Genomic DNA, 15,555 nt, shown 5'->3' with positions numbered 1-15,555 from the left:
TGGAATCTTATGGACGAATTAAAGTAACAAATGACGCCACTTGGCGTACAAACGATATGGGGATGTATAAGTCTAATGGGACGCGATAAAATAACGCAAACACCGTAATTAACGTACAGATTAATCGATTTTGCTGATACGTACTGAACAACGCGGCGTGAAAATATTCTCGGAAGTTATTCCCGCGGAGCTGTAAGCCTCCCGTTCGGCATTATGAGCTCTCACCGGTGATCAACCGTGAAAAAGCACACTGCAGATACAGGGATACAACACTGGTTTGGCCTTTAGCGACGCGTCGCACATGGCAGCTTCTCATTTTTCTAACGAAGAGAGACGGAAATCACGGTGTTGCACATTCGCCGACCATAACACCAAAACGTTAACTTCCTCCATTTACTTTGGCGGAGTAGTTACCCACCCATATTATAATAAAATAGAATTTTCATATATCTTATCATTTATTCGCATCATTTATATAGTGAAAGAGAGAGAGAGAGAGCGAGAGAGAGAGAGAGAGTTTATATTAGAAAGCAATTATTGCATCAACAAGTCTATAGTCATGAATAGTATTTTATATTATAACGTTAGTACATTAAAATCATAAGGTGTACATTAAAATCTGTTACATACCTATTGAATATCTAATTTATTATTGACTTCTCGCCGCTGATGAAATGGACTGAAATATTCACGAAACGTAGGAATCAAAATGACCAAAAACGTGGTTTAAATCCGGAAACTAGAACTGATAGTAGTGACCAGCGCGGAAGCATCAAATTGTTGATATCTATATATTCTTTTTCGCGCTGGTCACTATCAGTTCTAGTTTCCGGATTGAAGCCGCGTTTCGTGAATATCAGTCCATTTTATCAGAGGCGAGAAGTAACCTGATATTCAATACCAGAGTATATATGTAGGTATATAAAATTATGTAAAATAAGTTTTAAATCAGTTCCTCGAATACATTATACTATATACGTATCTCGCCGAATACTACTTTAGAAAAGATAGAAATCTTTTTAAATCTCAATTTTTGTCAAAATTATATAGAAGAAATTATATGCAAGAAAATATTTTATATAAGTATTAATATAATGCTTATGCAAGATTTAAGTACACGCTCGTATCAAGAAAGAAAGTTAATTCCATGCAATGAGCATGAATCGCTCACTAACATATTTAGTATTTTAAAATTGGGGCAGGCCAAACTTTAGGCAGGCATGAAGGCAAATTTGCATGCGTGTCTGTTTCCTGAACTCGACCAAATGGCTTTTTTGCCAGTAGTATACGTAAAGCGAGACTACGTACGGATAATATAAGCGATGAGGTGCAGGGAAAGTGCCAAGCTATTATAGCGCGGGGTATATAAGGCTCAGCCTAGAAAACGAAGCGGTTCAGTTAGTGGTTATACGCCACGTTAAAACATACGCGAACTCAAGAATGAATATTAGGGTAAGTTGATTCATCGATCGACACGAATGGAATTACATATCGGACTGATAGTGTTTTTAAAATTTGGAACTGACGGACGTATCATTTCCATAAAACTTTCTTCCTACTTCCTACAAAATTATGTTGATCCTTTTCGTTCACGATATAGTGAGAGAGAAATAATCATACGTGAAATTTATATTTACAGATATTTGAGTTAATAAATATTGTAAATTTTCAATTTGAAACATGACAGGAAACTTTATACATATTTATCTTAATTTTTATATTTTACATATAATTATCCTCTATATCAATGATTAGGTATTCATTATTGATACAAAATTATATATGATGGCAGATATATGATACATAAAATTAAATAAAATAGATATTTCTAACGTGACTTTAGGTCGCCATCGTTTTGGTGGCAGTGGCCACTCAAGTTCTATGCGCGAGGGATACGAACGAAGCGGACAAGAGCTCACAGGACATCGCGGCGGAAGCGACGGGGAAGAGGACGGAAAAACGCGGTCTCCACCACAGTTTCGGTGATTTAGGTGGCGGCGGAGGCGACGGTGGTGGCGGCGGCTACGGCGATCATCATGAACACGTGAAAACGGTGACAGTCGTGAAGAAAGTGCCAGTACCATACGAAGTAACGAAGCACGTGCCCTATCTGGTGGAGAAGCATGTACCGTACGAGGTGAAGGTCGGGGTACCGCAACCCTACACCGTCGAGAAGCACGTACCCTACCCGGTGAAGGTGTTCGTCAAAGTGCCGGTGCACGTGCCGCAGCCGTACACCGTCGAGAAGAAGGTGCCGTACGAGGTGAAGGTGCCCGTGGACAAGCCGTACGAAGTCAAGGTATACGTGCCGCAGCCGTACACCGTGGAGAAGCACATACCGGTACCAGTGAAGGTGCCGGTACCGCAGCCCTACACGGTCGAGAAGCATGTGCCCTTCCCGGTGAAGGTAAAGGTGCCGGTACCGCAGCCCTATCCCGTGGAGAAGCCGGTGCCCTACGAGGTAAAGGTACCAGTGGACAAGCCGTATCCGGTCCCCGTGCCGAAGCCGTATCCGGTCACCGTGGAGAAACCGTATCCGGTGCCGGTCGAAAAGCCCGTACCGTACGAAGTGAAGGTGCCGGTAGACAAGCCGTACCCGGTGCCAGTAGAGAAACCGTATCCGGTGCCAATTAAGGTGCCAGTACCACAACCGTACCACGTGCATAAGCCAGTGCCGGTGCCGGTGCCGAAGCCAGTCCCGGTACCGATCAAGGTGCCGGTCGACAAACCGTACATCGTCGAGAAGGAGGTGCCAGTTCCGGTCGAGAAGGAAATACCGGTGCCGGTTAAAGTTCCGGTAGCCGTACCGGTACACGTACCGAAGCACGAGGAGTACGGCGGTTACGATGGCGGTGATCAGGGCGGTTACGGTGGTGGTGATCACGGCGGTTACGGTGGCGGTGACCTGGGCGGTTACGGTGGCGGTGGAGGTCACGACTTCCACGGTGGTTTTGGCGGTGGTGGCGACTCGCACTCGTTTCACGGCTGAGTCTCGCGACGATGCTGAAACGGCCCGTTGAGAGACGCCTCTTCATCGCTCTCGCTCTCGATGTAAACGCGCGCTTTTCTCCAAATCGGGATTTACTTTCTCGCTGGACCACTTTAGCAATTTTCGCAAAAGCGATCTCGGGAATAGTACGCAATTTTAGCCACTTAAAGATCCCAGCCCCGAGACCGATGTATTATTACGAGGAATATATACGGGTGACGATTAGCTGTTGCGATTGACGAGTTTACTGTACTGACGTATTCTTGTATTATATTAGCGAAAATATATACAGGTGAAAATCTCTAGCGATTATATCAGTCGCTAAATGCTCTTACGCTGAATGTTATAAGATAGAAATTAGGATCAATTAGGAGCAATTATTCTATTGGTTGCGATAACAAGTCGCGCATACACATTTGTTAAATTAATACATATTACAAGCCTAAAGATCTTCTGCATGCTATTTCTATATTCCAAAGAAATACACGAATACGTGTAAGTTTCAGCGAATGTTTGCGGCAATCCGTTATGTCTATGCATAGAATTGCTGTGAGGTATGTTTACCATACTAGAGAACGTTGTACCTAGATAAGCTAAGTGAAAAATTTACTGTGAAAAGAGTACCTTTTTATATTAAAGATTTAAATAAATACTCATGTCTATTACATCTTATTTGAATGGTTCCTTGTCCCAACAAGTAAATCCATAATTCCAAGACCATTTCCTGATTATATCGCGCAAAATAAGCATAGTACAAATAAGCATAAACAAATACGCTTGTACATTACCACGCAGTGCGTTATAACAAGCATAAATCAACGTCAAGATTGACTTTCTCGAGAAAATTTGCCAGGCGTACGCGAGAGTTTCACTCTTCGAGACTCTTGCCCGCTCCCGTCGAGGAAACGTTAGCCGCGTTTTTCGCTAGTCAAACGTTAGCGAGTTAAAGGAAAAAAGGTTTCACCGAGAGCGCGGAGTCCAAAAAGAACAATGCAAGACTCGTTCGTAAATTGCAGCGACATTTTCCGCGTTCGCCTTCCGGTCTGGCGAGCACGGTAAAAGCGCGATATTATTGATGTCAGCTCGAGAGATCGTTAAGTCTCCGCGGCGTTGCTCTTTCCGGTCGCCCGACATATCACGCGCGCGGGAACAGAAAAATCACCTGTAAAAAAGGAAGGGAGTTGTACCTGCGCGAGTACCCCTGCTCGCGAGACAGAAGCCACACGGACTTCCGCGAGCACTTTCGATTCTCGAGCGAGCCTTAATCCTCACTCGGCAATTAAGAGCGCCAGATACACGCGTCACGTTCAGAAAAGCATTACTTTCTCCGTCGTGGCCCCTGCCTGCTGCGTATGTATTTCAACATACATCTCGTACACCGACGCGTATCCGCGAAGCGTCCCAGAGCTATATCGCTACTCCTTTCACCGGTAGATTCTATCGTCAATTTCGAGCCGGGTCTTTTCCCGATTGAAAATCGATTTCACTGCCTTTTTGTCGGGAGGCGAAAAGCGTTGCTCCATAATTTCTAAACTTGTTTGGAGTACTCTCGACGTTGATCTTACGAACGAACATTTCGATTAAAATATAAAATTCGCGCGACTTCATTTAAAATATGATATTCGTGGATAAAGCGGATATTCGCCTACAGGTGAAGGGTAACAAATATTTCTGACGAAATTGGGTCGGCCACATTAACGAACGTATTTCCTATTTCGTTACACGGGACGAACAGCCGGCTTTAGCTCTGAGGTTTCCCATCGATATTATCAGTTGCCGCCTCGACGTAATTGAAATTCGCGACGCGCCATTTAATATGAATGGAGATAAAAGTGATCGTTGTGTCTGTACGTTCTATCGAAAATTCGAGCACCGAGCGTTTCGCCACTTCTTTGGCCGCTCATAAAATCGCGGTTCCGTGTTCGTTTACACGTGGCAGGAAAAACCACCGCGGTATTATCGAACACGGGAGAAATCGATAATGATGTAACACTTGGAACCTCCCTCGTCGTTTTAAGTACGTTTTCTAATATCGGACGTACTTAGCGCAGGCGTAGGTAGCGTGCATTACTTTGTGAAACGTAATGGCCTGATGACAGAACTACTTGGTAGTTGATGAAATTATCGCAAAACCGTAAATGTGCGCGTACGAACTCACACACTAGCACGAGCAAGTTACAGTTGCAGATGCGATGTGCATGTGCGTGCAGCGCTGCGACGCAACGCAAGGAGAGTCTAGAGCACACGCGTTCGTTGGGCGAACGACCGTGGGCTCTCCGTGAAAGTGAAAAAAATGACGACGATTCTGCGATGCGTGAATTATAGCCCCGCGTGTACGTATACGTATCAGCTCTTTCCTACGTCGAGATGCATTTCCGGTTTTCTATCGCTAGTGCTTTGGTAATAATAAGGAAGAAAGTCCCTCACTACCGCGGTGAACATGATACATCGCTGTCGCTGCCTTGCACTACATATTTCACTCGTGCAACGAAAGGACGCGCAGCGCTCCTATTTGCATAATCATTGTTTCGTAATCCGACGCGATGAAAGTGGATGATCCCACAGTTGTTGCTATAATTCTAAAAATAAAATACTTCAATCTGCTAATTCTTCAAGTACTGTTTCTAAAAACAGCACTTTACATTTGCAGAAAAAAGGAATAGCAATGAAAAATAATAATTAAAATACACCAAATCCTATTTTCTTGCTATCCTGCGTTGGACATGGATTAAGTAACTTAAGTAAATATTTACTGAAAATGCTAATTTTCTAAAAACAGTATTTCTCTGTATATTTTGAGACATTCCTTCCTATTGAGACATCTTCTTTGAAAGGAGGATGCTTTACGGCTTTCCCGTGACAAAAAGGGGGGAGGGGAGAAAGGAAAAGGGACCAATCGCGTAAACTAGAAATTTCTGCACCATTATCTACCGCCACTCTGACGTTCCAACCCCGTTCCACGTTTATTCGCGAGAGGAAGGTAGAGCGAGAGTGCCTCTTATCCGTCGTGGCGGACTGCGGCGGGTGTCGGTGGCGCGACTGTGAAGCGAAGGCAATTATCGTAGCGAAACTTGAACGTGGCAGCGCGCTTCGAGGACGACGGTGGCTTCGGTTTCGGTGTGTGGGAGTGAGTGTTTGGCGTCTGATACGACGGGTCAGGTCCCCAGGGATTCTCAGGGACTCAAACGGGACTATCCCTCCGCCTCCCTCATCGCAGTTAATTACCAGTCCTCGGCCGCGCTTGCATCAGCCTCTCTTTCTCACTCCGTTTCCCTTAGTCTCTTAGTCTTCCTCGAGCCTGTATCGCTGAATCCGAGCGATCTACCCTCAATAATCCACGACCGTACCGTTTCGTACTGTTCTGGAGTTCTTTTTCCACCGAAACAATTCCATTTACGAAATACGCGATCCAAATAAAACGTTAAATTTCGCTACTTTGCAGGAAAAATAGAAAAGCAAAAAGAATCAATCAATTTTATTTTATAAATGGATTTACGAACTTTAATTTGTAAGAAATAATGTTTTCTAAATGTATTTTTGAAATTATGCTTTTATTCTTGCGGAGCATCATCCACAAGATATCGACATATCTTGGATTAATGTCACTTTCAAGTATCGTGTATCGTAATAAATTTCTACGAATTACTGTTATTGAACTTTCTCCGCTGTTAAGTCTGCTCAAGAGATACACATCTTACAAGCGGCAAAATTCCTTAACGCAATATAATAAAACGTGCAAGTATCAAAGAGACTCTTTTCTTTAGATTGTCTCGAACTGTACAATATGTGGAGTTTATACCAGACATGACAGACAAGGAAAATGTATAATCACAAATTTTCACCTTATTTGTGAATACGTACTTTCATGCATACAGACGTACACGTATATGCCTATACACATATAAATATGCATATATGTATATAAATTATCTTATAAAAAATTTATTATATATATATATATATGTATATATAATTTTTTTGGAAGTCATGTGCAATCAATAGGCGACAGGGAAACCCCCGTGAGAATTCAAGCGAGCGAATCGTAGCGGGATTGAACGCTTGAAATGGAATAATATCCAATAATCTGGCAGCCGAGAGAACGGGATAAAAAGGGACGTTTTATCGGGGCATCGCAGCAACGCGGCATCCGACCATTTCCGCCAAGCTATCGAGCCATTTCGCCCCGTTCTCGGCTAGCCGACAAAATTAATTATTGATTTCGGATACGCGTATTCAGCCAACGGATGGCTTTTAATCGAAAACGAGCCATCCGTCGCACACCCATTTCCGACCGCTACGAATTTAACAACGAATCGGTCTGGAAATGCTCGCTGTAACGTACCATTACCGTCACTCGCGTGGCAAAAGAACTCTATGTCCTTCAATACAGTTCAATCCTGTTTACGTTAATTTGCAAAATAATTCATCTAACGTTTATTGCAAAATATATTTAAATATATTTAAATTTAATTTATTTATGATCTATTAAGGAATGATAGGATTAAAAATCGAACTTATTAATACACATATGTATATGCATATAGGTTTCCTTAAATCAAAATTCATTTTTTAATGCTTTTTTATCTATATTAATATCAAGACAATAAATTAAATAAATCTGCAAAAATACATACTGGGTTTTGAAAGATAAGGAGCAGCTTTTTAATGGTTCACCCTTTGAGGGAAGTAGAGGGCTGGGATATTGGGAAGGAATTACCGGCTGTTGGTCTTACAAAGTCCTCTTCCGATACGGAGTTGAGCCCTATTAGCTACATTGAGTAAGTGCGAAAAATATATCAATATATTTGAAAAGCGGAAATTAAATAATAACTTTTGCATTAAAAATATAGTTTAAAATTACTTTTAATTTAAAACTATATTTTTTGTAAACTATATAATTTTAATTTTGAACTATTTTAATTTTTATATTAAAACTATGTATCTATCCTTCAATATTTTGTTAAATTAAAAAGTTTCAAATATTTAATATTTGATCTTATAATTTATTATATATAATTATCTTTTATATAATTATATTATTTTTTATATTGAGGAAAGGATAGTAGGAATAAATGTATATATGTATGTAGGACTATAAATTCAATACACATAAGAGAAAGATCACGAGAAAGATCCATTCAATAATCATTTCTCCTTTTAATATTCTCTTTCTAAGGGTGGTAAATTCAAATGTTAAATGTACCAGAGTAAATTAATTATCTCATATAAAGTGGAAATATAATTTACAATAATTCTCCTTGCAAGAAATTCGGTCGTACTCCCCAACGCGACTCAATATAATGAAACTCTTTCTTACAACTCGTACGTGTATGACTTAAACTTTTAAGCGATATCTTTAATCACCTCCTGTAGCTCCGCCTTAGCGAACATGTGAAATAGTTGCCCAGGTGTCATCGTCATAACTTCAATATTAGTATCGTTTAATTTTTCCTCCATTACTTGCTTCAGTATTGTTAGTGAGGCTTTCAGTGCTTCTTTGAGTGTCATCGACTGTAATAATGGCATTAATTGATATTGATATTGATATATCTTGACAACGTCCATATGTGAGTTTAATTCAATAACAAAATTTACCTTATGATACACTTCTTGAAGATTCTGTTGAGCCCCTTCGCTGCCAGATCCTATAGCTTTTGCGTCAAACTGAACGAAAGTACCAGACGGATCCATGTGATACAACTGAGGACCTTTCTCATCAATTCCAGCGAACAACATGGCCACACCGAATGGCCTGGACATTGCGGTGCCATCATCGTCGCTATCGCCAAATTGTATAGCCAGATTGGAGACTGCTTGCGCAGTCGATTCTACCGTCATTTTCTCGTTGTAGACAAACCAATGGTTCTGACACTCGACTCGAGCTCTATCGATCATCGTTCGCGAATCAGCCATTAGACCGGATGCCGCGCATCCTATATGCTTATCAATTTCTACGATCTTTTCTACGGTAGTTGGTTCCATTAAAGACGAAGTGATGCGTTTCTCTACTGCTAAAACAACTCCTTCCGTCGTCGCAATGCCAATGGCAGTAGAGCCAAGCTTAATGGCTTCTATAGCATACTCGACTTGAAATAATCTTCCTTCCGGTGAGAAGGTGTTTACTCCACGATCGTATTCTGAACGTGTCAAAAACATCTGAAAGTAACATAACAGATTTATAATATTCATTAATTATATTATAATTCTAAAGTATATGCATAACCTCTACAGTACATTAATTCGATTATCGAATTAATTTTATATTTTCAAGATAATAATGTTAATTTGTTTTAATTGAAGAGTTAATCGAGGAGATCAAACCTAGTATATTGTACGAACGCTCAATATCGAAAAAGTGTGAGGTTATGTGCTACGACACACATGACATATTCAAATTTAATAAACTTGCAAGTTATGAAAACATCTGCAATTATGTTGCAATGTACAATGGAACATTTGAATATCGATAGAAGCAAATAAGAACGTGAACTAACAGGGTAACAAACTGGACGAGTCGGTTAACCAAGAATGACACAACAGAACGAAGATGCGCGTTGTGCAAGCAAATGTTAAGTATCACAACAGATACGATATTTAATGTGCTATTAATTTTCTCGGACTTGAATTATAGGTTTACCTTGTAAGTGCTTTTCTTTCAGTCAAAACAGATGTACACGTAAAAGATACCGACTTGTCACAAACGCCAGTCACGAAGAGTCGCGGAACGTAAAGCAGAATGACGGGATACTTCATGCCAGTTGATGCCAGTAGCGTAATGTTAAAGGGTACCTTTGGGCGCACTTCTAATATTAATATTAGGAGCCTAAATACCTTCGACCAATCAGAGGCGAGAGGTCACGTGACCAATCAGAGGCTCTCCTCTCAGGAGTCAGGACTGTTAGTGTCAGTGAGAGTTTAAAATGGTTTGAAAGTGAGGTTAGAAAATAAATAACAGCATATACATTAGTGGTATGGTTTGGATTGTTTTTGAAAATGACGGCATGTATCAATCTGCAAAACTTAAGAAAAGTCATAAACGAGGAAGATTGGAACCAATTATTGGAAGACGTCAAACCAAAATATTTTATCAATACAAAATCAGAGTATGTATTAAACATTTGTTAATTATGTATCAGTTGGCAAATAAAAAAAAAATTATTTTTCAGGGAGTTTCCTGATGCAAGTAGTTTAGCACAAATATGTCGGATTCTCATACACGAAACTACTCCTGACGTAGTGAAAATTTTATGCCTCAAGTGTTTAGGAAACTCTTGCCTTGACAGCTATAAGCAGAAATCGCATACGTTGGAAAATGCAGAGTCTGATAAATACAGCAAGAACTTGTACGATGAATTAGCAGAAAATGATTTAAATGAGCACGAAAGGAGTTGCGACTATCCACATAATTCTTATTTTCCGTATGACGGAGTCATAAGATGGACTGTGGATAACATTATAGCCTGCGATAAGTTCACAGATTGCTTGATTGACAATAAATTGGACATGCTTAGGCTCAGCATCCAATTTCTATGTAATTTCTTTACATATGCTTTACCAAATGCAGTATCTATGGATGATGACGTACCAAGATACCTAGATTCTGATGATTTAAAGCAAACTATCCTGTAAGTTTCTTTTAATTACCTGTAAATATTCGATGCATACTTTATGTGCTCGTGATAAATTGTTTTTATTATTTTTAGAAATACTACAAGTTCCAGGCACAGGCCGCTCGCCAACGCAGCCTGCATATATGTTCACAATGCGCTCAAAAAGTTGCACTATGATTATTTCATGCATGATCAGAAAATTTTATACCAAAAATTACTAAAACCTACCAAGGAAGGCTTTACATCCGCAAAGGATGCACTGCTGTGCCTGTTACGTCGGCCAAATGTGTTTGAAGATGTATACAGTAGCATAGGTGTGGACGGAAAGTTAGATTTACTCGAAGTTATTTATAATGAACTTTGGGAGTCCTGGGAGACGAATGATGATGTAACATTTACGCAAGATCAAGCTGAATTCTTAGCGCTGACATTTTGCGAGAGGAGTGATCTCATCTTGAAAACTGTAGATACATATGTAAATAGTGTTGAGCCTAGAGAAGTTATCCTTACTCTTGACATTTTGGGACTTCTTACGTCCTTGAAATACAAGATCCTGACGAACGCCAAGCGTTTGCTTATCAATTGTAAATGTAGGTATATTAAGTACACTTTCGCCAGTTGTAAAAATAATACTTTACAGCCAGGGTTTATTTTTTTGAAGATCTCTTAATGTCCTTACACATGATGGGAAAGGACTCGAATAATTTCTTCACGCCAATAACAAATTTGAGCGAAGTGGCGCCAAATGATCAAGGCAGAACAGTAAACGTAAGTTCGACAAATGATGCCGAGACATTTGAAACGCTGACAGCACAGTATGATCCACAAGATCATCCTGCATTTGGTTTCAAAGCAGGACTGATACAAGTTATTGCAAATATGGTGTACAAAGACAGAACGTGTCAAGATCTGGTAAGTACATTTATATCTTGTTTTTCTTAATTTCCCTTTTTTTGTTAAATATTGAATTTATTTTAAAGAAGTAAGAGCAAGAGTTTACGTACAATTAGACTTACCAGGCGTCGATAAAGAATATTATGATCTTATTGATTTTGAACGCTTGATTCAGACGTAGTGTCCAGGTACGCCTCGTGATCTGATGCGGACACGAGAAGAATTAGAATGTCGCCGTATTTATGCAATGTATATAATAATCTATAAAAAATATTTATCGCTTAAAGATAATATGTGATTTTTTAAAATGTGATAGAAAATGTGTGATTTTTTAAATATAATTTCTATGCATAATTCTCTCACATGTGTGTGTAATTAGCAGTATAATTAAATTTCGTTAGTCATCATATAGAGTTTACTAGTTTACTAGTGAATACGCGGGCACTTTTGAATAATGAAAGATTATTTTAGGCGTAAGAAATTTCGACGATTGTAAAACATAAATTTATTGCTCCTGTGCACTATCCAACGCGGAAAAAATCGATAATTCTCTTTCACCGATTATATCTCACATGCGGTTTGATACGCAGAATACACGAGCCAAAAGAGATGCAGCAGTACGTGGCCTGCTGCGTCAGACAAAGCGAAATAAAGCGTCCCGTCCTGACTGAGAGATGTAGCGAGATGATCGAAATCTGATATGCATAAATTGCAAATTTAGCAAATCCGCCAGACAACAAAGTTTGCGTCGTACATATATTGACAGACAAATCAGTTATGATGAATCAGAACCGAATCTGCAGGCGGAATACTATTTAGCCTTCCAGTATCAAGAGAACGACACGTATATCGCATAATCACGCGATAGTAAAATGTAGATAATTTTCTGATCAGCAGTTGCTATACAGGGTGTTTCCTAAGTAAGTAGACAAACTTAAGGAGGATATTCCTTGGCTTATTTTAAGAAGAAAAGGTCATATAAACATATGTCCTAAACTGCTTTGTTTTCCAAAAAAAAGTACATCACTGTTTTCGTTCACTTTTCATTTTCCATTAGCAAGACCGTATACGAAATGCATATCTGTCATTTCGGCGTTTGTGTAATTTACCATAATTAATAAAATTACTAAACTTAATAGGAACTATAAAGTTTGCGTCAAAGATAACGTGATAGCAGTGATGCCGGATAGCGTGCTTTTGCAGTACGAGTCAACAGCGGTGGGGATGGAGTGGGGATGGTCTCGCAGCGGCCGCGCGGCGCAGTCTGAAACGAGTGTTCACTTGCGGCGCCGCGAGACCATCCCCACTCCATCCCCACTGCTGTTGACTCGTACTGCAAAAGCACGTTATCCGAAAAGTGAACGAAAACAGTGATGTACTTTTTTTGGAAAACAAAGCAGTTTAGGACATATGTTTATATGACTTTTTCTTCTTAAAATAAGCCAAGGAATATCCTCCTTAAGTTTGTCTACTTACTTAGGAAACACCCTGTATATGTATCATGGTTTGGACTTGGGACAATTTATATTGTTGGTAAATCTACCGATTAGCGAACCCACCTCCTATCACCTTGTCCTTGACATATATTATAGAGGTCACCCTCCTGAGTGACCTTCAAAAGGTTTTAGCCGTCGGTCGTTGTTTACTAAAAAGTTATTAACAAAAGAAGTTTAATGATTTTGCACGAATTTTCAGCCGTCCACAACAAGCAAAAGGTTATATTTTCCGAAACTGGAGCCCCGGACACATACGCTCGGTTTCAGCCTGCTTCGCGGGAGGGCGGGGGGCAGGGGCTCCGCCCCCCGCCCCCCGCCAGAACCAGTGTAACAGATTTTACCGTACATATTTTGATCACCTGGTACACGGCACGGATTCCGGCGGGGGGAGCGAAGCCCCTGCCCCCCCGCGAAGCGGGCTGAAAACGAGCCGTCCGAGGCTCCAGTTTCGGAAAATATAACCTAACCAGGTTAGGTTAGGTTAGTTTAGGTTAGGTTAAAGCAGAGAATACTTTGTATTTAACTGTTTATGCTTTTGGTTAAAGTGAAGAATACTTTGTACTTATATTAAAAGAAACTATTCTATATATTAACGATTCACTGCTTTAAATGACTTTCCTTCCTTCGTTCATATACATATTCGTCTTTTATATCTTTCAATATTCAAAATAACTACTATATTTGCAAAATTTCTTTTGTTAATAACTTATTCATAAACAACGATCGACGACTAAAACCTAGTGCGGGTTATTCGGGAAGGTGACCTTTGTAATATATGTCAATATTATGTTCTTGGTTCGCGTAGACAGCTGAAAATTCGTGCAAAATCATTAAACTTCTTTTGTTAATAACTTTTTAGTAAACAACGACCGACGGTTAAAACCTTTTGAAGGTCACTCAGAAGGGTGACCTCTATAATATATGTCAAGGACAAGGTGATAGGAGGTGGGTTCGCTAATCGGTAGATTTACCATATTGTTTAACATTTACATTGTTTAACAGACACAAACAGATCTTCCACTATTTTTATTATTTTTATGTCATCCCCCGAGCCAGCTAAAAAAGATTTTAAGTAAAAATATAACGAAAAAAGATTTTAAATAAAAATATAATAACGATACAATACATGATTTCAGTTTCGCGAAATAGATGGAATTCCGTTACTTTTGGATTGCTGTAACATAGATGCGAGGAATCCGCGTAAGCTTCATTTCTTCTTATCGTCCGCCTTTCGCGATATATAATAATATAAAACTCATGCTAACAATTTCTATGCAGTTATACCACAATGGACCATTCTTGCTCTGAGGAACCTGTGCGAGGGAAACCTCGAGAATCAAGAGATTATCAGAAATTGTAAAAAGGAGGGCGTACTGGATAATCCCGTGCTGCAAGAGATGGGATTGACATTGCACGAGGACGAAGACGGGAAATCGATCCGAATCGCGCCGTTGCGACGCAATTGAAAGAACTTACTGCCCTCCAAAATGCGAGATCACGTCCGGTGATCGACAATCCGTTTAATAATTATGAAATTATTGCCCGCGATAGTCGCTTGTATAATGTCCTCGATAAGATACAATGATCGGGTTATTGGTGCGTACAAATAATTACTATTCTAGCCCGATCGACTGGAAACATGACCCGCTTGCTGAAAAACGACTCCGCAATTACAACGCGCGATCTGTACCATTAGGCGAAATACGATATCGTGTACCATAGAGAGATATTTTATCTACATTCACGGCCGAGTGATTTACGATACAATAAAAGCTGCCGCGAGAGTTCACGATCTATTAGCGGTTGCTAATGTAAGTACATAGACGCTATCGTGCCAATCATTCAATTGCATTTCGAAATTGCATTTATTTCCTTTAAATAATTACCTCTCCTTAAGATGTTATTAGTGCGCACGACATGATAGTAATTACTTGTGAACAATGTTCTCCAACAAATCAATAAATGTACAAGCGATAAATAAATTTGTGTCTCGTAAAATTGCTGAAAATAAAGAAAGTCCAAGCGCAGTGTTGGCGTAAGAGGTATAAAATTTTCAATTGTGGACCATTCACCAGATATGTGTGCTTAAATAAATAATTTTATTACTCGATACACGTGCACTTCTCGTTGAATTAGGTCCTTCTGCCCGCCCTCGCGATTCCCGATTTAAGATGATAATTTCCCATGTCCGCCATCACTTCTCGCCACGTACGATTTCACGAGATGAGAAACGGTGACGTCGTTCCGTAATGGATGTTTATTAATGTCATCCGCGCACAAGCTAGCAAGGAAGAGATCGTGGTGGGTGAGAAATCCGCCTGCGCACTCTGGCTTGTGCGTTAATTATACCGGAAGTTTCGAAACGCACGAGAGTTTTCCTTTCCAATTGAAATTCTCTGAACGGTGCGATTTCCAGTGACGCGACGCAACGCAACAGAATCAGATAATAAATTGAAAAATAAATAATATTATAGATAATTATCTCAGGGAGAGAGGAAGGTATGTACGTTCTATTTATCGGTAACGACAACGTTAAGGGATTTACGAAATATAATAATACGTTTCC

General features: G+C 39.9%; 3 protein-coding genes across 3 annotated transcripts; 2 read left to right on the top strand and 1 right to left on the bottom strand.

Annotated features, from left to right (window-relative positions):
• Positions 1-1,274: 1,274 nt before the first annotated feature.
• On the top strand, positions 1,275-3,612 carry LOC105280818 (proline-rich protein 4). Its single transcript, XM_011341636.3, has 2 exons — positions 1,275-1,452; positions 1,844-3,612. Exons 1-2 carry the CDS (start codon positions 1,441-1,443, stop codon positions 2,987-2,989), a joined length of 1,158 nt encoding a protein of 385 aa, XP_011339938.1. The 5' UTR covers positions 1,275-1,440; the 3' UTR covers positions 2,990-3,612.
• A 4,492-nt stretch (positions 3,613-8,104) lies between these two features.
• On the bottom strand, positions 8,105-9,743 carry LOC105280819 (proteasome subunit alpha type-5). Its single transcript, XM_011341637.3, has 3 exons — positions 9,627-9,743; positions 8,585-9,145; positions 8,105-8,500 (listed from the first exon to the last, which is right to left on the bottom strand). The coding sequence occupies exons 2-3, from the start codon at positions 9,143-9,145 to the stop codon at positions 8,333-8,335; spliced, it is 729 nt and encodes a 242-aa protein (XP_011339939.1). The 5' UTR covers positions 9,627-9,743; the 3' UTR covers positions 8,105-8,332.
• Positions 9,744-9,878: 135 nt separating this feature from the next.
• Positions 9,879-15,099, top strand: LOC105280820. Its single transcript, XM_026968977.1, has 6 exons — positions 9,879-10,092; positions 10,156-10,614; positions 10,693-11,189; positions 11,261-11,511; positions 14,126-14,189; positions 14,268-15,099. The coding sequence occupies exons 1-6, from the start codon at positions 9,983-9,985 to the stop codon at positions 14,453-14,455; spliced, it is 1,569 nt and encodes a 522-aa protein (XP_026824778.1). The 5' UTR covers positions 9,879-9,982; the 3' UTR covers positions 14,456-15,099.
• Positions 15,100-15,555: the final 456 nt, after the last annotated feature.

Source organism: Ooceraea biroi, chromosome 4 (genome assembly GCF_003672135.1).
Source record: "Ooceraea biroi isolate clonal line C1 chromosome 4, Obir_v5.4, whole genome shotgun sequence".
Taxonomy (NCBI): Eukaryota; Metazoa; Arthropoda; class Insecta; order Hymenoptera; family Formicidae; genus Ooceraea; species Ooceraea biroi.
This window is presented reverse-complemented; position numbering and strand designations above follow the sequence as displayed.